General features: G+C 49.7%; 1 protein-coding gene across 1 annotated transcript in view; it reads right to left on the bottom strand.

Moving 5' to 3' along the window:
- ASAP1 (ArfGAP with SH3 domain, ankyrin repeat and PH domain 1) overlaps window positions 1-22,516 on the bottom strand; it is a gene marked incomplete at its 5' end in the record, with an annotated part of 188,482 nt that extends 165,966 nt beyond the window's left edge. Inside the window, one exon of the mRNA XM_081111283.1 lies at window positions 22,461-22,516. Within this exon, the coding sequence (XP_080967409.1) occupies window positions 22,461-22,516 (56 nt within the window). The remainder of the gene's footprint in view (window positions 1-22,460) is intronic.
- Between the last annotated feature and the right edge of the window lie 715 nt (window positions 22,517-23,231).

Here is a 23,231-nt window from a genome sequence, read left to right as displayed (position 1 = left end):
GAAGACTGATGAGTTTCAGAGGAAGGGGTTGCAGGAAGAGATTAACCAAGGAACTTACATAAATAGCGCAAAGTGAAGGCCTAGGGAGGGCGCAGGAGGGGGTGCGGGTGGGGTCTAGGGTGAGGGGGTAGTGGAGAAGGTCAATGGGGGAAAAGGGACATCTGTAATACAACAATAAAGATAAGTTAAAAATAAAATAAAAGGCCCCCCCCCAAAAAAGCAACAAATGAATGCATAAATGGGGAGCAGCGGGTCAATATTTCTCTTTCTCTCTCAAACAAAAACCTAAAAAACACCTCTTCACCAAAATCATGCTAATGCGCCCCCTGAGGGCAGAAGGCTGGCCCTGCGGCCACCCCCAAGACTGAGTTGCTGCTATCTTGATCCATTAAGTGTGTCCTCTGGTCTTTAACCCCAACTATAGTGGAGGCCCCCCCCGCCCCCCCCCCCCCCCCCCCGCAAGGCAAGGGGCCTTGCTTTTTGCATTGGGCCTGGGGCAGATCATAGCCAAAAGGTTGTAAAATGAAAATGCGTAACTCACTTATTGTTAACAAATACATCCTGAGGGCCCTGGAGATTCAGTGGTGACAAGGCCCACACTCTGGTGAGCTTACCTTAGTAGGGCAACAGACAGCCTAAAAATGCCAGATAAAGTGGATCACATATAAAATAAGAAGGTAATGGAGGTGTGCGGAATGTTCAGACGAGGCCTCTGTGATATGAGCAGAAAAGGAATTGATGGACTGAATCCCATTGATATCCTGTTGGCTAAGGGACCTTGGCCTTCATTGGCCTCACATGCAGAGGGAAGATAAGGGCGCCAACCCCAGGAGGCTGTTGAATGATGATGGATGAGAAAGTGCTTTGTGCACAGGAAAGCCATTATGAGAGTTTCAGGTGTTTTGTCTCCTGCAGCTGAAGGTTCTGTGACTGGGAGCAAACATGGCCCCAAAGAGCTTGGGCTAATTAAGTCCTGTGAGTCTCAGCAACCCCATGCTGCGCCATGGAGCAGGTGAGAGCGCAACAGTTGACACTTAGACTTCCATCCACTCCAAGAGGGCCTTCCTCTAGGCTGGAAATCAATTCAGACTTTGACTTTGCATTTCTTCTATTCTTCCCTCTATTCCAACTTGTCATCTAAAGCCGGTCACCTCTGCTGGGCTGGTAGCTCCTCCCATCCCTAAAAGCCAAACGATGGCTCAGTAACTATGAGCTGTTATTAAAGCCTAGAGTAAGTAAATGACTGCCTCAACTCCAGGAGCCCTGGATTGCAGAGCCTCCTCTCATAACAGATGCTGTCACCTTGGGCCTTGGTGCCATCACTTGTACAACAAGGGGGATGTGTCAAAATGACGACACAGATCCCTCCCAGCTGGAGCTGAGCCTGTGCATGCCCTCAGCTCTGCAGACACAGGAAATAAAGGTGCTTACAAGCTAAGCTACCTGCCATGGTAAACAGCCAGGGATTTCTTTCTTGACTGAATTCACCACAGAGCCCAAACTTGCTGCCATCAATTGGTGTTTCACTTTCATTGGAAGATTATGTTATGGATCTGCTCCTCCTCCCCATCTCCTCCGGCCAAGAAAGGGCCGTGTGAGCAATGTGATGCTGTGCCCCGGTAAGGCTATACCTCCTCCGCCTGGTCTGCAGTTCGATTTCAAAGGTTCACACCGTATCTGGGGTTCATGGGCCATAATCCTCTTTAGATCTGAAACCATGCCCCAGTGCAAACCATCAGCACCTCCCCTCTTCTCAGGTGCCCTGAACACCGTGCCTGGGTATCTGAAGCAAACAGTGATGTGGGCAGAACTTAAAATGCTGGGTTTTGGTGTGTGCAGCTGCTCAGAACAGACATCATCCTTTCCAGAGCCAGGAAACACACGTGCACACACGCACACACACACAAAAACACTTGTGTGTGCCCGGCTTTGTATTAAGCAGGTGTCATCTCTTCGTCATCTTCATAATCCCCATCCAAGAGTATTCAGCACCTTGGACTCTTCATGCCAGTTCTTTACTCTGAGCGCCGTGGACGGGGTAAGACAGTGGTCCTTGTAGAATGGTTTTCATCTCATTGAAAAGAGGCCGTGAGAACAGCGGTGGGTTATTCTCAGGGACAGTGGTTGCACTATTGATGCCACTGTCGTCGGGGAATTGGCTAAGTTATAGTTCCAGTTGCAGACGTCCCTCACCCATCTGCCAAACCAATGACCAAGGAGGTGCATTTACAAGATGACTGACAATGTTCCAGGAGTGAAGAGTGGGGGCGGGAGCTTAGGCTGCTCTCGGGGTACAAGAAACCCAGAGGAGTTATTGGTGCCCTGATCAACAGTGCTCGCCAGCGTCCCCGGCTGATGGGATGGAATTACAGCCCTCGTCAAAGGGTCCCCATGTCTTCATGGGACAGGGCAATGGGGAGTGCAGGCTGAGAATATGCTTTGTGTTACATGGACGTCGGTTGGCATCTCTCCTCCGTCACTTATTTAGCCTTGTTTTCTCATCTGCAACATTAGGGTAATAACAAAACTATGCTGGAGGTTGTTACATGAAATAAAATGAGACGATGTGGCTAAGACAGTTGACGCACAGTGAATAACCAACCAGGGTTAGTTCCCTCTGAACTCCCTTTCTTTGTGAAGTTGGACTATAAATACATCGCTTGGCATTCCAAGACTCAGAAACGTCTCTAAATTAGTCACCTGGAGGAGGAAAGGAGAGGGAGGGGGAGACTGCACAGCAATTCCCAGTGTTTGGGCTCTCGGACTAGGGAATCGTTTTCCGAGACCTGGCTGATTCTTGTATATATCCTTTGTGAAACAGATCCATGAGTAGACGGTGTGGGACTTGGGAAGGAAATAAACAATATCTAGAGAAATAGGCTAACACACCGAGAGCAGAAGTGGGTTGAAGTAATAATATAAGAGCCTCGTTCTCAGAAGGCTATTCTGAGCAAGGCAACTTCCGGAGGCTAGAACAGGGCATTTAGTTCGCAGGAGCATCAGTTACAGGCTGACTCTCGCAGGAGAAAGACTTGGGTTCCCATCTCTGCCCAGTTTTAGCTCTTAGGCTTCGCTAAAAGCAATTCACTTCTCTCGGCTACTAGACCTTTCAAGGTAACTCATGTCTCTGAGGCTCAGTTTCACATCTGCAAAACGGGGGCAATGAACGGTCCCTATGCCTGAGAATTCAGTGAGCCTAGGCACATTAGGAGGGTCTGAGACATAAGCGGACAATACCTTTCAGATATCCTGGGATCCTGGAAACCTTATCTGGAGATATAAATTCTGATGTTCTGCTACAAACAGACACTTTTGCTAAGTACAGATTCTGGACACACATGCCCTGCTTTAAACTTCGGGGCAACTTCATAAGGTAAGAATCATTATCCTAAATTTACCAGAGAGCAACCTGAGGCTACTACGCTCTAGGTCTAGGATCCTACTTTCTGAGCTCCAGCCCCCTGCCAGGCACTGCACAGGTTGTTATGCAAGCAGGGTCTGAATTCATTCACGTAACAGTCCCGACATGGGAGCATTACAATAACGGAAACGGAGACACAATGAAGTCTCCCAGCGAGGTAATGTCCCTGAGCCAGCCGGGCGGACTAAATCCAGGCCTTTCCCACCGCCAGCAAAATGGGTCTCTTGATTACACCGCGTGTAGCGCTTCTCTGTTAGATATTTTTCCCAACCCAGACAACCAAAGGAAGGATTCTCATTTCCTTATTTCACCTGGTAACGTAGGAATTCGTTTTCTGTCATCTCAGTGAAGTAACAGAGGGAAGGAAAGCGCTGCGGGGGCGGGTGGAGGGCAGGATGAATCTGACGCCACGTGTTTTACGGTCAGACTTGTGAGTGCCGCCCAAGTGCACTCGTGCAGTTTCACATAAACTAATAATAAAAAGTCTAGCCCCAAGTGCACTCAATGCAGCGGGAGAGGGGCTGTGTAGAGTGTTCTCAGAAAATAAGGAGAACACCGTCTGTGTGGAGAGGCAAAAACCACTCCCTTTTAGCTCCCTGCGCCCTGACTGTTCCTGGTGGAGTGAGGAGGGAGAGGCAGGCAGGGAGCTGGGAAACCCAGGAGACTCGGCTCCTAGTGTAAATATCAACTGAATGAACTCAGGACGTATGTCTGTTCTGTCCCGTAAAAGAGTAGTATCAACTAACCATCGCTGTGGGCAGTATATGCCCTTGCACTATTCTCAGTCATGGCAGGCACCATCTCCCAGGACACTATAGAACAGGTACCGGCCCATCAGCGTAGCTCAAGGGTTGAACGTCGACCTAGGAGCCCGTCAGGGCACATGCTAGGCTCGATCCCCAGTGTGGGGCGTGCAGGAGGCAGCCAATCCATGATTCTCTCTCATCATTGATGTTTTTTTCTCTCTCTCCTTCTCCCTTCCTCTCTGAAATCAATAAAAATATATTTAAAAACAAACTAATAGAGTGAAACAGGTACCCGTATTGTTCCCATTTCATTTGTGAGGGAAACCTGGAGCTTAGAGGTCACCTTGGCGGATGGTAGAGCGAGGCTGACCAGTGGGAGTTCACAGCCCGTGTGATCAGCCACCACAGATGCTCAAACAAGACAGTGGTTCGGTTTCTGTCAGAGCCTGCGTGTTATGCTCTTTCCTCCTGGGGAACTCATTACCAGCCCAACTCCAGTGCAAGCTCCTCTGATCTGGACCGCGCTCCCCTGTCCCCACTCCTCTAGTTGGGATTCATCTTCGCACGGATGTTTGCCATACAGCCTCTCTCTCTGTAAGTGGAGGATGTTGGCACGGCTCAGAAGGACTTCAGACGTGTGTACACATGGACAAATAGCTCTGTTTGTGGCAGAGCTTGGCTCAGATCTTCCTTGTAAGTTTCCTGCACTACAGAATCCCCAGTGTCAATCCTCCAGGGCACTGGCGAACAAATCCTATCCGTCTCTGCATCACCTCCATCCCCCAGGAACGGAAGGAGGGACAGGAGGTTCCTGGAGCCCAGGCTTGGCCGTGACAAACATCATCTCTTGAAATCTCCCCAGTAGCCTAGGGGGCACCATGCTTGCCCTTGAGAGAACTCAAAGACATGTACAACCTACTCAAGGTCAACAGCTTATAAGTGGGGAATGGCTCTTCACAGCCAGTCTGAATCCCAGCCCTGCAGGCTCTTCCTTTCCCATAGAAGGTACTGCCCATTGCAGGTCTCCTGGGAACCCCCAATAAGTGGGATGTGGAACCAGCTCCTTTCCATGAGCTACATCATTTCTAGCGTAAGTAAAACCACCTCCAGGGAAGAAAAAGTATGGTGTGATATGGGATTCCTAAAGGCCTGCCATCTGTAAGAGCGAGGGCTTTTAAATCTCACTCCATTTCTGGAAAACATGAATCTGAAAAAATGAACAAAAACTTATAGAACATCCAGGTCCCTTCCCTTCTCTCCCCTCCCCTTCCCTTCCTTCCTGATGAATCTGTTTTGGTTTCAGTTTAGTTATCACCTTAGCCATGCCCACTTCTGTGCTCTCAAGACTGAAAACATGCTTCCTTTTATAGCCCTTTTCTCCCTCGTACCATTTCCCAAATATTTCTATTTCTCCAATTAGACTGTGAGGTCCTTGAGACCAGGGGGCTATCCATCCACTGCTACAGCCCAAAGTCCCAGGTGCTTAAGAGATAATTAATGAATAGACAGAAGGAAAAGTGAATGAATGGATGGATGAACAAATGAACAAACTAACACTTATAGAGAGAGGCGTGTGAGAGGACTCAGGAGAGGAGAACTAGAAAGAGGAATCCTGGTTCTTCGAGTCTCTTCCGTCATCTAACATCATTATAAACTACCAGGGCCTCAAAGACATTGCAGGATAATGTAGATTCCAGTCCTTCCATCTTCCAGATGAGGAAACTGATTCTCAAGTGGCTGAATGACTTACACAGTGCTCCCCAGCAGATGTGTGGGGAACCAGGGCCAGATCCCAGGTATCCTGGTTCCCAAAGCTTTTCCCACACTGTCACCTTTCCCAGCTACATTCCAAGGAAGGGATTAAAGACCTTGCCTTCAGAGAAACATCTGAAACTTCCATTTAAAAGCGGATCACATGTAGTCTTTGCATCACGGTATCAAGGAATGCTTAAGACATTTGCCTGCTATTTAAACACTGTACTCATATAAAACTTGGCACAGGTTCACCTCACTGATGGCCCTGACCTTCAGCAAGAAGACTGCGAGTACAGTGAGACCAGAGTAGTGCTCCCACCTCCTTTTTCATTCTCTCATCTTGTTCTCTTCTTTCTTGCTCTCCAAGGCCAATGAAGCTGGGGAGCTTGAGGGCAATTAATGCCAGTGAAAGGGTCTCCTAAGTCCTCCATCCCACCCCTTGCCCTTCCTTAAGAGCCCCTTTATAAAAGATAAGAAGTCAGGAGAAATACTAGTAAGGAGAGAGATATTTTGTGGCCTTAACAGTGCCAGTCGGTCATGCTATTTTGTAAACATGCTATCCTATCTCCACCCCCAGCATCTCTACAGCACATGCACAGCATAGGTGAGGTGCCTCCTTTGGTGAGCCCACTTTCCTATCTGGATGAGCAAGGTCTTCCCCACTGGGCATTCTCAGGTGGGAGATCATGATCTCCCGGGCCCTGAGGACATTCTCCAGTGGGTGCAGAGGAATTAGGTTGGAACCCATCAGTTCAGTTCCATCCCATAGTTACTAAGCAGCCCGATAACCTTTCCAGTGGTTAAGAGTACGCGGTCTGGATTCAGATTGCCCGGGTTCAAATCCCAGCTCTGCTACTTAATAGGGATTGCTAACTTTAGGCAAGTTACTTAATGTCAGTTTCTTTACCTTTAAAAGGAGGATAATGAGAAGATCTCTCCCTCTCTCTCTCTCTCTCTCTCTCTCTCTCTCTCTCTCTCTCTCTAATAAGGTTGTTGTAAGGTATAAATGAGATAATCCATGTGAGATGCTTAGCACAGTGTCTGGTATATAGTAAATGATCAAGAAAGATTAGTTCCTAATATCATTATTTGTATTCTATACACAACCTGTGCTAGACTCTTCGGGAGCCAAAAAGATACACAGGACATAGCCCTGCCCTCACATGCAGACAGACATACTGAAAGGGCGAGGACTACGCCCTCCACCTTGCCCCAGGGTAAGGGCTATGCCCTCTACCTTGCCCCAGGGTAAGGGCTATGCCCTCCATCTTACCTTGGCCATGTGCTCAGCAAGGCTTCTTCCCGGAAGCCAAGCCGCTGCTGGCCACGCCCAGGATTTCTCTGGACTGGCCAATGATAGTCAAGGGAAGTGCACGCCATCACTATGACCACATCCTGTGTAATGAGACACCGACTCGCGCCTGGCCAATTGGCAGGGCCCACAGTCCTTTCTCCTCCCCTTACCCCAACCCCCTATAAAACCTCTCTCCACACAGAGTTTTCCCTCTCTCTCTGCCACCTGCTGCTGCGCCAGTAAGGGGGGGCAGGGGAGCCAAACCTAGGTTTGAAATGAAGGACTCTTTGCTTTTGCATCGGACTCGCTGGCTCCCTGATGGGCTTTTTGGGGACCTTGAAATCTGGGCACAACACATACAAGTTGTTAGCAGGACTGATGAAGGGCTCAGAGAACTCAAACAAAATAAATGTGCATTTCAAATATGTGACCTGCGAGTGTCAAGTCCAAAGAACGGGCCATTCCATGTATGGAGATCTCTTTTATCTGCCCAAAGCCCAGTCAGACCTGTTTGCGTGAGCACTTTTCGGAACTGCTGATCACCTGAAACACTCGTCTATAAGAAACATCGGATGAGTGGCAGCTACCTGTGACGTCAGCACTGAGTTGGAACCTGGGGCGCCAGCGAGCTCAACTACTTTTCCTCGGCCGAACCATCTCACCTACTTTGGCTTCCCATTCCTGGCAGTCAAAACCAGAGCCTGGGACAGAGTCTGGGAGGTCTGTCCTAGGCCACTAACATCCATGAATTTTTTTTTTTTGGCACCAGTGTTAACCCTCTGAGTGCCAACCAATATTCTGGGAACTATGCTAAAATTGCCAAGGCATTTTTGCTGATTTTACAGCAGTTTAGGAAAAAAATTATGAATCGCAAGTAAATGAAGTTACATATTCAAAAACTTAAGGAAACCTTTACTACATTTGTTTTCATCTTTGACATATATTGTTTGCTGATTGTATTATAAAATACTAGTAGAAAAAACAATTGCCGATAGCATTCCCGACACTTTTGGCGAAAGACAGGAGGAGCACCATCGCGCTCCCTGGCACTCAGGGGGTTAACCAACCCCAAACACCACATGGCGCCCAGCGCAGCCTCCAGTGCTGCTTGAAGGCCAAGAACAGTCTGGAGGTCATCAGTTCTGTGCCCCCAAGGGGGGCCCCCTAGGTTATATGATCTGGCCCTGGCCCGGTGTCCACTTATTGCCTTTCAAAAACTCGCTTTCACTTGCAAATGTACTTCACCCTACGTAACAATGAGCTTCACCCTACATAACAATGAGCTGTATTATAACAGAATTTTCCCTTAATTCTGTCAAATGTGGGGCATGGTCCATTTGCAAAAGGAAAATTGCCCACCTTCTGTAGTGTTCTCTTAGCATGTGCTATTTGGTTATCGTCTTTCTCAGAGGTGAACATTCTGAATCACATTAGGGGTTCCAATGAAGAAAAATTGCCTCTACAATTGCTAGCAAACCTTTTGACGGACACATCCAGCTTCTGTTCCCCGTTTGCCTTTTACTATATTTTTACTGATTTCGGAGAGGAAGAGAGAGGGAGAGAGACAGAAACATCAATGATGAGAGAGAATCCTACATGCTCCCTACTGGGAACTGAGCCCGCAACCCGGGCATGTGCCCTGACCAGGAATCGAACCGTGACCTCTGGGCTCAGGGGTTAATGCTCAAGCACTGAGCCACACCAGCCAGGCTGTTCCAGGTTTTTAATTTTGTTTTGTCATTGAAAACTTAGTCTTTTTGCTCTGGCCGTTATATAAACTAATTTATAAAATTACTATGTTTAAATGGACAGCAGAGAACTCAGTGTTGACTGGATCTACAGGTGACTGTTTTCAATATCTTTCATTTCTCTTTTGTGAACAAACTGACTTTTCTCCTATCCCCAGCTCATTTCAGCATCTTGAACTTAGCAGTTCAGACTTAACTTGTAGGACATCCATTCTATTTTCTGTCTGCCCTACACATCCCCTTCTTTTAGGAGCTATACCCTCCCCCTCCTTGACTCCATGTGACTCTCTAGAGACTGTCAATCATATATCTCCATATTCCCAACCAGAGGTCTGGACCCAGGCTGTCCAATCAGAGCATCCCAGACTCCTGATGGCAGCATTGATGGGTCTTCCAATAGGCATTTAACTCAAGCAAGGCCAATCAGGGAGCTCTATGGATGCCTGAGATGGATGCCGGGGTAAAGAGCAATGTCCCTTTTTCTAGAACGTCCAGCTCAAAGGACTCAGCTAGCCTTCAGCTACTGGTGACCATAGTTGTCATACAGGAGAGAGCTTACTTAGTAAGAGTGATGCCAACCAAAGGATGGCAAGCGATGGAGAGAGGAAGGGAGAGTCTTGATAACATCACTTGAACCACTAGATTTATAGAACTATCCCACCCTGATGCTGGTCCACCCGTGGACTCCCCAGGGATGTGAGCAACCATACTTCTATATTAGCATACGCTGGTCTAAGATGTGTTTCTAGCAATAAAACTAAGAGAGCCCTGGCTAATCTTTTTCTAGGTCCCAGTAGCATCTTCACAGTTATTAGATATGTTACCTTGGATAAACAAGTCACTGCCTCACCTGTCAGATGGGAATCATTATATCCACCCCAGAGGATTGCTCTAAACAGTCAGATAATACACATAACAGAATGGGAGACAATATTTGCAAATCACATATGTGATAAGGGTCTAGTTTCTAAAATATAGAAACTCTTACACTTCAACAATAAAAAGGCAAATAACTAATTTTCAAAATGGGCAAAGCACTTGAATAGGCATTTTCCCAAAGCAGATATGCAAATGGTAAGCGCTTGAAAAGATGCTCAGGATCATTAGTCATTAGAGAAATGCAAATCAAAAGCACAATGAAACATCACTTCACACCCAGCAGGATGGCGGTAATTAAAAACACGGAAAACAAGTGTTGGAGAGAATGGAGAGGAACTGGGACTCTCACGCATGTTGGGTGGGAATGTGAGATGGTGCAGCAGCTTCCAAAACAAGCTGGCGTTTCCTCAAAAGGTGAAACGTGGTGTTACCATTGACCCAGCAGGACCCCACCGAGGTATATGCCGGAGAGAAATGAAAACACACACCCACACAAACACTTGTACGTGGATGCTTATAAGGAGCGTTATTCCTAATAGTCAATTCGTGGAAACAACCCAAATGTCCATCAACAGATGAATGAATACGCAAAACACGATCCATCCATACAATGGGATATCATTCGGCCACAGAAAAGGGGATAAAGTACTGACACAGGCTATGGATGAAACTTGAAAACACGTTATGCTAAGTGAAAGCTACAAAGGTCACACATTATGTGTTTCCATTGATAGGAAATTTTATAGGAAATGTCCAGAGGGCAAAGCCGCAGGGTGGGGGGTGGGGGGTGGGGGAATGGCTGTCAGTGGGTAGGGGTTTCTTTGGGGAGTGCTGACAATGCTTTGGAATTAGAGTGTGGTGATGGTTACACAGCTTGGTGAATATACTACAAGCTACTGAATTGTACACCTCAAGAGGGTACATTTTATGTTATGTAAATTATACCTCAATTTAAAAAATAATCACTATGGTAATATGGGTTTAAGGCCCAAGGTATCCATTAATAACAACTCTAATGGCTACCACTTAGTACCGGCTGTGTATAAAGACATTTACAGACATGATTTTGTTTAAACTTCACAACAACTCTACAAAGTGGCGATTATTCCCCTCCTGTTCCATGGAAAAGACATGGAGGCCCAGAGGAGTGGCCCTGAAGCTATGTTTGGAGGAGCCGAGTAAGATCCACCCACAAGTCTGTGGGACTTCAGAGGGCAAGCCCTCCCTACCACACTGCAGTCTGTATGAATAGTACCTTGCAGCACGCGGCAGGGATCCTAGCCATGTCCCCTCTGTCCACGCGCCCTATCTTCTGTTACGGAGCCTCCTTTGATGTAGGGCAGGAATGTGCTCAGCTACAAGACTCATCTTCAGCCTCCACTGCAGCTGGTGTGGCTGTGCGCCTAAGTCCAGCCGGGGACATAGATGCAAGCCGAAGTGCGATGCAGGACTTTTGGGAAAGTGTCTTAAAAAGAGCTAATTCGGCAAGAGAAAGACCCTTGCTGTCCTTCCCCTCCTCTTCCAGCCTGCTGCCGGTAACGTGGATGTGATGGCTGACGCTCCAGCAGCCACTTTGGAGCAATAGGTAGTATGATGAGGATGGCAAAACCAGAGACAGAAACAGCTTGGGCCCCTGATAACCCATGGAGGCACCACCTGACTTTGGTCTATCTCCTGACTTCATTAGTCTGAGAGAAAGAAGAAAAAACCCTAATTGCTGATGTTATTTGGACTTTTGTTGATATGCAGCTGAAATCTAATTCTAACTTCTACTGGGCCCATGAACATGCTGAACCAACTAAGAATGAACAACAACAAAAAAGCTCAGAAGTGGTTAAATTACGAGAATTCTATCAGTCCTTTTCCCCAACTTATTCTCTATGTTTTAGATTCTATATTCAGAGACTTAGGTAGGATACTGAATTATTCCAAGGACAGTCACCGAGGCTTATTTTGTGAAGTTATAGAATCACTGAGAAGATGGGTCTCAATTTACCAAGTACAGACAAAAACATATTAGGAGCACTTAAATGTCATCTCAGGAATTGATTCAGAAATACAGCCACAGAGGAGCCAACAGGCTCCGTGCGTGGGTTTCTGAAGAAGCAACTTTACTTACATACAACCTTTGAACAATTTGATTAAGAGAGAAGAGACAGGGCAGATTCCAAACTGGAAGTAGGATGATAAAGCTCAAAGAATGCTGTGCTTAACATCCATGTTCTGCCCCATCCTTCAAGGGCAACCTTAAAGTTCCACAATTGTTTTCCCTGCTAGAAAGACAAATGCAGTGGCCTTCCCACAGCTGAAATAGAATCAGAGTTTTGTTGTTTATTTACTTACATAAGATAGATGTGATATTTATTAGTCGATGAATTAGTTATAACTTGACAGCAGGCTGGTACTGTATTGTGGGGTCAAGAATGGGTTTTCTTTCATTATCCATCTTTCCATTTAGGGTTAAGAATTCACGCCACAATGACAAGAGTAAGGACAAAACATTTGGAGGAAGAAAATATTTTTCACTGATTCCATTGCCTAATGTATCTGATTTTGTATACACTGTGGATGGCTAGAGCTCATACCCCAAACGGTCTTCATGAGGGTGAAAAATTCTACTGTCCTTCTGTATTACAGGCAGCATTTGTGTATGTGTGAGTGAGTGAAAAGACAGAATTCAGATTATAATGGATTACAGTCCTTCCTCCAGACCTTGGGTGGAATTTTTACTCTTTCCTTTCTTAATAGTGCACACACACACACAGAAATAACATGGACAGATACACACACACACACACTCAGAAATAACATGCCGCCCCCCGCCCCCCGCCACACACACACATACACACACACTCAGAATCCCAAGTGCACACATGGTGGGCAAGCAGACACTTACTGAAGCTCAGTCACCACCACTGATTCCTGGGCCACACCCCAGCTCCTGGCTGCAGAGCAAGGCTGAGCTGGGCCCTCAGGAGCCCACAGACTCTCAGAGACTGTGCAGGTGGCCCGCCACGCCCACTGGCTACCTTTCCTGTCCTGCTCCAGACCCAGGCGCCTGATCTGCTCCCAACACCTCACAGGGCTCCTGGGCCCTCCGGCTCCGGACTGGGTTTGGCAGCTGGAGGAATAAGAACGTGCAGGGAGGGGTGCCTCCCCCTCCGGCTCCTGCTGCTCAGCTGCTGTCTGAGGACCCTACACAGCCTCTCTGCCTCCCGTTGCCAGAGGCATCCCCTCCCTCACCCCTTCAGACCTTCTTCGGAGAAGCCAGGAGAACCCCACCATCTCATACGCCTCCCCGCCCCTCACCCACACCTCGGATGAGCCCTTTATTAAACTCTGCTCAAAATATCCGATTTTGAATGTGCTGTCGGCTTAATGCTGGGACCCAGTCTGACCTGGGAGGCAGAGAAAGCAGAGAATTCGGGATAATGCAATAAGAGTGCTGTTTCCCCACGAAGTACGAGAGCCCTGGGGTCTGAGTGCTGGTGTGGTGCATCCTGGCCCATCACTTACGATCTGTGAGCCTCTTCCATCCTCAGCGTCCACCCTGAAAAGTGGGTTAACACTGGTGCCTATTCATAGGGCGGCATGAGGATTAGGTCAGATAATACATGTATTGGTTAGCTGGGCCCCTGGCACTTTGTCAATGCTGACAGATAGCAGAGGATTCTTAGAGTTAATGTGCAGTACCTTCGACATAGTAAGCGACCAACATGTGTCTGTTGAAATGACTGAAGTTCAAGGAGAAATAAGTACAGGGGACATGGAGAAGCGATAGGGCAATGGCAGAGAAAATCTTGAAGGACTGCCTGGAGGAGGTGATGCTGAGCTGACTCCTGAAGAGTGAGCGAGTTGGACGGCTGGCAAAGGGTGTTCCAGGCAGTGGGAACAGCAAGTACAAGTAGGTGGAGGTCTGCAAGGTGTATCAGATGTGGGGCCCTGCAAATAGCTCAGTGCAATGAGAGAAGGACGCGTGCTGGCAGGGATCAGAGCCAAGGATGGAGAGAAAGGCAGGGCTGCCAGGGAAGGCCTCGGATGTCATGCCAAGGACTGGACAGTGCCTTTAAAAGCAAATTGAGCTGCTAGGGTTGATGCTGAGAAGGTTCAATCTGGCTGCAATGTTGGTCCCGACCTGGCACAACGTGAGCACACAGTAGGTGCTTTGCATGCTTAATGAAGAATGGACGCACACCAGCAGTTCTATACAGCGAGACTGAGCATCTCCCTCACACATGCCAACATATAACATGCCACGATCCAGGCAACCCACCAGTCACAGGTCTCCCCACATGTTCCTCATCTGATCGCTTTAATATTATGCCCCATTGTGGAATAATAAAAAATGTATTTGGTCTTTGTCCCTGGTTTCTGGCACAGAGCTCCTAACACCACTGGAATCTGCAGAAAGCAAGAGGGTCTTTTGTCTGCTAATGAGACGACTCCCAGGTAGGGGGCTGAACAGCTTCAGGATGGTGACCAGAGAGACACCCCCCGCCCCACCCCCAGGAGGCAGAGAGACTGGAGTTCAACCACCGATGGCTGATGGTTTAATCAATGGTGACTGTGTAATGAAACCTGCACAAAGTCCCTCAACTACAGGGGTGGGGAGCTTCTGGTCGGTGACCACATCCATGTGCTGGATGGAAGGCAGGGACCGGAGAGGACATGGAACTGTGCACCCCTCACCCAACACCTGCCCTTACTGGCCATTCCTGAGTTGTATCCTTTATAATAAACTGGTAACAGTAAGCCAAGAGCTTTCCTGAGTCCAGTGAGTCATTCTGATCAATTATTGAACGTGAGGGGCTGTGGAAGCCTCTGAATTTACAGCCTGTCGATCAGAAGCACCCCTGAGACTTGTGACTGGCGTGTGAGGAGGGAGCACTCCAGGGGAGCTGGGCCCCTAACCTGTGGGTCTGTGCTAACTCCGGGTACTTAGTGTCAGGACTGAATTGATTGCCGGACACCCCGTTGGTATCCAGAGAGTTGGAAAGTTGCCTGGGGTCAGAGGTGGTGTTAGAGAAAAAAGGACATCACACCCATAAACACTCGATGCCATGCACATGCTGGACACTCCCTCCCTCCTCCCTGCAGCGGCCAGACACTCCTGGGAGCCACTGGCAGAATTACACGGGCAGAGCTCATCTGGGTGGCGCTGTCCTCACTGACTCAGCTGCTGACTCACTGTGGCTCTGGGCGTGGCGGCTGGAAGCACGCAGACCAGCCAGACACTGTGCCCCACGCCGGGCACAGAGGCCTCGCTCCTTGGCCTCTGGCTCACAGGTCCAAAGGCTGGAGACGTCTGGTCAGGAAGCCCGTCCCTCCACTCACCCACACGTGTCCCAGGGACGTGCTGCACAGCTGGCCCCCGTTTCTCCTTCTATGAGGCATCTATGCATCTCAGGCGGGGCCCCCAGAAGCCGAGCCTGAGACAAGGATTCAAGGGAATGATCCCAGGTACATGGGCAGGAAATAGCTGTAAGATTTCAGGCACTGCATTTAAAAAGTTAAAAGGAACGGGTGGGATTCTTTTTAATAATAAGTATCATTTAACCCAATATATCCAAAATATTACCACTTCAACGTGAATTATGAATATCACAGTTGATATCCTTTTGTTTCAAAGTCTTAAAGACTGGTCTGCGTTAGACTCACAGGGCATCTCCATTCGGACCGGCCAGCTGTCAGTCTTCAATGGCCACTTGTGGCTGGTGGCTACCATATGGCACAGGGTTTGGGCAGCAGCGAGGAACCCTGACTCCGGCAGACAAGGGATTACAGTGATGGCTTCCCAGGACTTGGAATGAAAGCTGAGGCAACTGTCCACCTCTCCCGACACAACTGGCTGCACCCGCACTGTGCTAGGTGCTTTCATGAACCGGCTCTTTCAATCCTCGCTGCAGGAGGAAAGGGAAGCTCATGGGGTTAGTGGCATGCCCAAGGTCCCAGAGCGAGGAGGTGTTGACATACAAAGGACTGTAACTGACAAAGGGACCGAGTGCAGATGACCCCAGTGGCGACCCTGGATCCAGGAGTGCCTGAAGTCAGCTCTCACCTTGGGCTTTCCTTTCTGCGCCACTGCTTGCCACTGAAAGATGCCCAACTGACACGGAACAGTGCCCTAGGGATGCGGAAGGATCTGCCTAATCCCCCATCAGTCTGGGTACCACAGTCTCCTGGCTCCCCTCCGACAGGCCACCCACCTCTTACGGCTCCCAGTAAAGACGGCCCTTCGTGCACAGGCCACATTTGTCTACACTCATCTAGACTCTCAGCTGAGCCCCTGGGAAGGGAACTAGAATCTTCTAAGATTGCATGTGCTGACAACAGGGTAAGTCAACTTCCCATCATGCCCCTCAGGTCCCGTGAGGCCTTGAACACCAAATTAGATAAAAGCAATCCAAAGGCGATCCATCGGAGACTCAAACCAGAGGACACACTCTGAGACCAAATGGACTGACCTCAAGTTGCCAGCAGGGAAGGGCCTCTCTGATTAAAATACAGACAGAACCCACTGTCTCCTCCACGCACGGGACAGCCCGCACGAAGGACGGGCCAATTACAGCTTTTCAGGTGCAACATCAAAGCTGTCGGCTTCGCTGTGTAATTTATGACCCGGTCGGCAGACAAGCATTCATTCTGGGTTATAATGGTCACCTCCCCTTTCCTGCGACCCAGAGAACCCACCTCCTATCTGGTGCTGAGGAGGGGGTTGGGGGCACAAGGGAATTCAGACAGCAGCCTGGGCCACCACGCCAGCCACAGAGCCTTGCCCACGGTGGACACATGACGACCACTTGCAATCTCCTGGTGAAAACTCCGTTTCCAATCTTCTCTGTCACCAAATTCCCAGTTTGGGAACGTCTGACCACCCTGACCCGCCCTGGAGGAGCAGCCAGAGCAGACACCTCGGCCACGGTCTGTGGCCTGAGACTCTCACAGTCAATGATGCTGCTGCGGATGGGAGGGGGCGCGGCGAGGAGCCTGGCGGAGCCCACGCAGCCAGTCCTGCTAATGGCCTGTCTGCAGCGACTCCCTGAAACTCATTTGCAGCCAAAGCCCCCTCCGCTTGGCTCTGCCAAGCACAGCCTCGCTGGGGAGGCGGTGGCGTTGCGGTGGTGGGGGTGGTGGTAGGGGGTGCTATCGATTCTCAGGAAACCTGAGAAGTAGCTTTTGAGCATCGAACCCCAAACATCTGCCTGGAACCCCTTTCAGGAGCTTTGGGCACGATGGTAACCCCCACAGAGCGTCCCACATATCTCTCTCTCTCTCTCTCTCTCTCTCTCTCTCTCTCTCTTTTTACAAAGAAAATGGTTCTTTACTCAATTCTGTAAAATGCATTAGATCATAGTTTCCACTTTAAACCCAAATCAAATCAACTCTCGCGTGGATTGGATATCCCAGGCTGCTGTTTCCCCTAAGATTACCTTTGTAAGTGCTAACGTTTTGGAGAAATGTGAAAACAGAGACCAGCGAGTATAAAAAGCCCAGGTCCCACCCAATCTTTTCTTTCTTCCGTCCTCTTGTAAACTGAGGTAACACTGGGTGGCAACCCTAAGCTGCAGGTGTACAGCCCTGTAATCTGATATCTGTACACACTCTAGTGCGCTCACCACCCAAAGGCTAACTTCCCGCCATCGCCATACATCTGACCCCTTTCCCCATTCTGCCCTCTCCCCGTCCCCCTTCCCCTCCGGTACCCACCATCTGGTGGTCTGTACAATGAGTTTGTTTTTGTTTATTCATTTCCACCCAATTCTCAATCACCTGCACGCCCGCCTCAGTCCCGCCTTGCTTGAGAAAGGGCTCTTATACAAGTAACAGGCCTGGAATTGGCCTTTTATGTTCATGATTGATTTAGCAGGGGCCACTGTTACTGAACATCCACTACATGCCAGGCTCTGGGCCAGGCTCCAGGGTAATGTTAGTGGACAAGCAGTCACCACCACTGTCTGTTGGGAGCTTGTGGTCGGCGGGGGTGGGGGGGGGGGGGAGCGACAAGCCCAAGTGAACACACAAATGATTCCAGACTGCCACGAGGGCTAGGAAGCGGCCCACGGAGGCGATGGGGTGGGGAGGGAAGGTCCCTGAGGAAACTGAGGCTGGGACTACACGAGAAGGGTGTCGCTCCTGTGGGGAGCAGGGGGCAGGGGGACAGGAGGTGCAGGGAGAGGGGCCCCATAGGCAGAAAGCAACACGAGGCAGAGTCCCGAGGCCAGGAAGAGGCCGGTGGCTGACGCCTGGGAGGGAACGGGGCGGGCAGACAAGGGAGCAGGGCTGGGTCACGCTGGCCCTCGCAGGCCGCAGTGAGGAATCTGGACCTCACTGGAAGTGAGGCGGCAGGGGCGCTGGGACACGGATGGCTTCCAGCAGAGGCCTAGCGTCTCATGAAGGAGATGCTGGGAGAAAACCCCACGGTGGGTGTCTAAGCTGGAGCCGCCTGCTGGACTTCCAGATGGAGTATAATTAGGCATGTGGGACACTGAGGCTGGAGCTCAGAGGGCAGGTGTAGCTGGAGGTCGGATCTGGAAGCAATCAGCCTACAGAGGGTCTTCAACAACATCTGGAGTTATCTGGGGTGAGGGGCACCCTACTCTGAGACCGAGAGAGAGGGCAGAGTCCCAAGGAGAAATCCGGGTGGGCTGCCAGAGGGAGAAACCGTCAGCTGGGTCAAATGCCTCCTGGAAGCCGAGTGGATTGTAGAATAATCCCAAAGCTTTGAGATTTGGGGACGGGGGGGTGGGGTGGGGGGGGAGGCTTATCTTAAAAGGCTTTCCTTAGGGCCTAGGGACGTTATCGTAACGGGTGAGGACAGTGGGAATTCTAGGCTCCAGGACCAGACTCCCTGCAACTGAATCTCACTCCTGCCAGTTCCCAGCCACGGGCCTCCTACAGCTCTCCAACCCCTGTGAGCTCATCTCTTCGATGGGAAAACAGCAGAACCTGACTGCCAGCCTCCGAATTACGAGACAATACATTTCGATTAAGCCACTGAGTCCGTGCTACTTAGTTCCTGGAGCCCTAGGAGACAAGCACAATATTGTCTCATCCTTCAGCCCCATTGAAACAGAGGCTATGCTCTGTTCATCTCGGCATCCCAGCAGCTGGCCCCTCCCTGGCTCACGGCAGGTGCCCAGAAAGTGTTTGCTGCGAGAGCGAGCGAAACAATTAATAACGTATCAACTCAGCAGGAGGAGGGACTGTCTTTGGTCTCTACTAAGAGACTGGAGCGAATTAGGTGCTCAATACATATTTGTAGAATAAACGTTTTAAAATGAAAGGAGAGTCCAGCCGGCGTGGCTCAGTGGTTGAGCTTTGGCCTATGAACCAGGAGGTCACGGTTTGATTCCCCATCAAGGCACATGCCCAGGCTGTGAGCTCGATCCCCAGTGGAGGGCGTGCAGGAGGCAACCGATCTATGATTCTCATCATCAATGTTTCTATCTCTCTCTCTCTCCCTCTCCCTTCCTCTCTGAAATCAACAAAAATACATTTTAAACAATAAAAAATAAAATGAAATGAAAGGAGAGAAGCTCAGGAAGGCTTTGTAATGAGCCTCACTCATCTGTTTTCCTGGCGTCCAGGGTGTGGCACATGGGCGCTGCTCCACACACATTGAAGGCTAAGGGAGGGAGGGAAGGCCGGCAGGAAACAAACCGAATCACCACACTTTCCCAATCTGTCCGGGCAGAAGCGTCTTCCTCTCTGCATCGGACTGAGGAATGGCCGACGCCCTGGAATTACGGCTGGATTTCAAACAGCCTCAATTACAGTGAATGTGCGTTCTCGGTAGAACTGGAATATTAGTGTTTTTTCTAAAACACGTTTCTTTTCCTTCTACTAGTACATACAGAAGTCACAGGCTTCCCACCCAGCCCCCCCAACAATGTCGGAAACGCAGCTCGGAGTTCAGAGGTCAGTGCAAGGGACACATTTCCCGTCCATGTGTGGTGCTCACTCCCTGCCTGACCCCTGTCCTGCGGCCGAAGAGGGACATCAGCTGTGCTCAGGGAAATTCAATTTGGCTGACAGCTGGCGGCACACTAATGACAGGGCGTCCGCCTTGACCTTGGGAAAGGCAAAGGCAGTGGAGGGGTGGGGGGCGGGGGCAGTCACAAGAGTTGCTCCTGGGCTTGGTGTGGGCGCATCTAAAGTTTAGGTCAGTTCGTTTCTACCTACAGAGAAAATCCCTAAAAATAAGGCCAACTGAATTCTCCTGCTGGCTCAGAATTCAATTCCGTTTCCGTTTGCGGCTCATCCCCCGCCTCTCCTGGGCCTGGTAGCATTTTGGGTGAAAAAAGGAAACACCTTGAGCTTCCCCAGGGATGACAACTGCATGGTTGTGGGTGTGATTTTATTCCTTCATTCATTCCATCAACCATTCATTCATTCATGCACTTATTTTAATAGCCTAACAATGCAAGAGGCCCTGGACTTGGCCTTGATGGTGGAGCAAGTCTCTGTCTGCTCCTGTGGGTTCCCCTTCTCAGCTTGGAGCTCTGGTGCTCCCGGGACGCCAGGTGGAGGCTGGGGTCTGTCACAGTGACCAACAAGGAAAGGAGAAGCTGACCCCTTCCCTGGGCCGGTTAACAGAGACCAGAGGGAAGGAGCCATCGTGTGCCTACAGTCTTACCCACTGGCGCTGCACCTCTTCTCCCATCACGGAGTGGGGGGAGATGCAAATCGAAGTTACTCGCCTGGCTGGATCTAGGTGCCCCAGGGCGTCCCACACGGAGCCTTGGCCAGTGGCTGTCAATCTGTATGATTGACATCTTTCCTTTTCCTCTAGACAGAAAGTCCCCTGAGGACGAGGCCCATCTGCTGCTGGCATCATGTGTGCCAAGCACCCTAGCCCAGCTCCTCGCACATAAGTAAAGTAATAAGCAATTGCTTGACCTATGTTATAGGGATGAGGCAACAAAGAAAGAAACATCTGAGATAAAGGTGTTGGGCTTTTTGTCATAGTTAAGAGAGTGTGGGTTTGCTGTATTCTTATTGTATATCAATATAATATAATATTATATATATATGGTAGGTCCTCGGTTAACGGCATTTTGTTAGGACATCAATGAGATGCTGCCGGAACTTGACCCTTATTTGCATCAATGAGCTTATGGTGAAACTGGTTTTGTTTTATGTTGTTTTGCTTAAAGTTGCAGAACTCAAAGATGATGGTACGTGAGGACTTACTGTACATAAAATGGTCTATGTCATAAGTATCCCATTCAAGGAATTAACTTCTACACCATGTAACCGGCACCCGGAACCTCCGGTGCCCCCCCTTCCCCTGCACTACTTGTGTCTGCAAGTTTAGGGAAGAGAGAAATAGACCTGCATCTTCTTTAAGTCAATGTTCTTTTAGATTTTACACCATTCAGAGCAAAACCTCATCCTGAGTCATGCGCTGAGTTACTGCAATTATAATTCACGTCCCCAAAAGAGACACCTGTGAGATCAATGTCACCTTTGTGTTGGACTCTTGATTTAAAAAACAAAACCAAATACGACATGACTCCAGGTAACCCTGTAGACGCCAATCTTGGAAGATAAGCAGTTCATTCATCCTGGAATGTGGTAACAGTCCCCTGTCACAGCCTCTCAGGACGGTCTCCCTCCCTCCGGCCACTCACCTCTCCCATCCATTCTGGGTGCTTCTGCTGGGCTAATTATCCTTAAAAATTGCTTTTCTCCTAAAACTTGAATAATTATAATACTTTATGTGCCTACTTTATAGAAGATGCTATGCTGTATACCTTTTTTTATGCATACAAAACCTGAAAAATAAAAATCACCGCCTTTCATAGATAAGAAAACAGAAGGTGCAGAGAAGGTTAGCGACTTACCTGAGGTCAGACAGAATGTTGGTGGCAGAGCCCCCTCCAGCACCCATACTCTTTCTACCCGCCACTGACTCCCGGGGAAGACCAGCCACAGCACCTCAACCCTGTGTGGGGTCCCCTGGTCACCTTAAGACCCTCTCAGGCTCCGTGCACTTCCTCTGCCTAGTTTTCATGGATCTTCCTGTCCAGTGTTATTTTTTTCTTCTTCTAACCCAGACCTCCACCCACCGAGGTAAGAGTCCTTAGACTCCATCATGTGTCCCTACACTCAGTATTCCCAGCTGCAAAATGGGCCGATTCATACTTCTACCAAGAGGCAGCCTGGCATCGAGGGAAAAGGCTGGAGATCTGGAGTCAGGACAAACTGACTTCAGATCCAGCTGGGCACGTTCTTCATCTGTGAAAATGAACGGCGTCACTCAGACCTGGTGGGCTCGCTGGGTGGACTGAGGAGGGAATATTTCTGAAAAGCCACTCGGCTAGAAGAGTGCCCATTATTGTTGGCTGGGTCCTGGCTGTTCCTAGTTCTGACTTCATTCTGGTACCACGGCCTCCCACCTTTCCTTCTGCATAAAGGAGACAGGTCAGGTGACCCGAGGCACTTGGGTAAGTCGACAGGTAGACAAGTACCCCCCAGCAATCTGTTCACCGTGATACTCACATCCAAGGGCTTGAGTTGGGTCACACTGTGCACTTCAATGCCCCCCGCCCCCCAAAGAATCCCTCCACACTCCCCAGGCCGGGCCCTCCGGGAGGGGGGCTGAGACCACTCACCGATTCCATAGTGTGTCTCTCGAAAAACTGGAGAGCCTGCAGGCTGACGATCTCATGTCTCAGGTGTCACACGCACCAGAAGACGACCTGCATGGGGCAGGGAGAAAGGGACAAGAGTCATCCAGGGGCCTGGGCAGAGCAGCGTCTTGGGAGTGTTCTCCCCGCGCGGGGGGCTGCCCAGACACGTGCAGGGACACAGCCAGGCGGCCGCATCGCAGCAAGCCACGCTCGGGCTGACACCGCCATCGCTCAGTGCGCGCGAGGGCTCGGGAATCATCATCTTGCGTTCTATTTCTAGCTCTACAGTGCAGAGCAATTTACAAGTCATTAACTTCCCTAGACCCAGGCTCCTAAACAAGAAATGAAAGGGTGCTGACAGGTGCCAGAGACAGACAGACAGACAGATAGCTGTGTGCCCACAGGAGAGCAGAGGTGTCCCGAGCAAAGGGAACCAGCCCCAGCAAGGAGGGAGATAGAGATGAAGATCCACATTTCAGCCCCTCCGAACCCGAGAGAGGATTTTAATTAATGCGTGCATATCGAAGCTTAATTAACCGCTGAGCGGGCAGAGTGCGGGAAGTCTGGGATGAAAGGTGTTGCATAAGGGAACCGCTTCCGATTCGCAGGATGGATGGGAAGTCGAGGCGGGGCTGTGGGAACAAGATGAGCGAAGGGACCTGCGGAGTCCTCCTCCAGTGAGCCACACCTCAGATCCCCGGCTCTTCCATCTGGGGCCAGACACAGGGACACTCCTGACCCGCCATCTCCGTC

The sequence above is a fragment of the Myotis nattereri genome (genome assembly GCF_964212035.1).
Source record: "Myotis nattereri genome assembly, chromosome: 17".
Classification (NCBI taxonomy): Eukaryota; Metazoa; Chordata; class Mammalia; order Chiroptera; family Vespertilionidae; genus Myotis; species Myotis nattereri.
The sequence above is the reverse complement of the archived record's forward strand: the minus strand, read 5'-3'. Positions and strand labels throughout refer to the sequence as shown.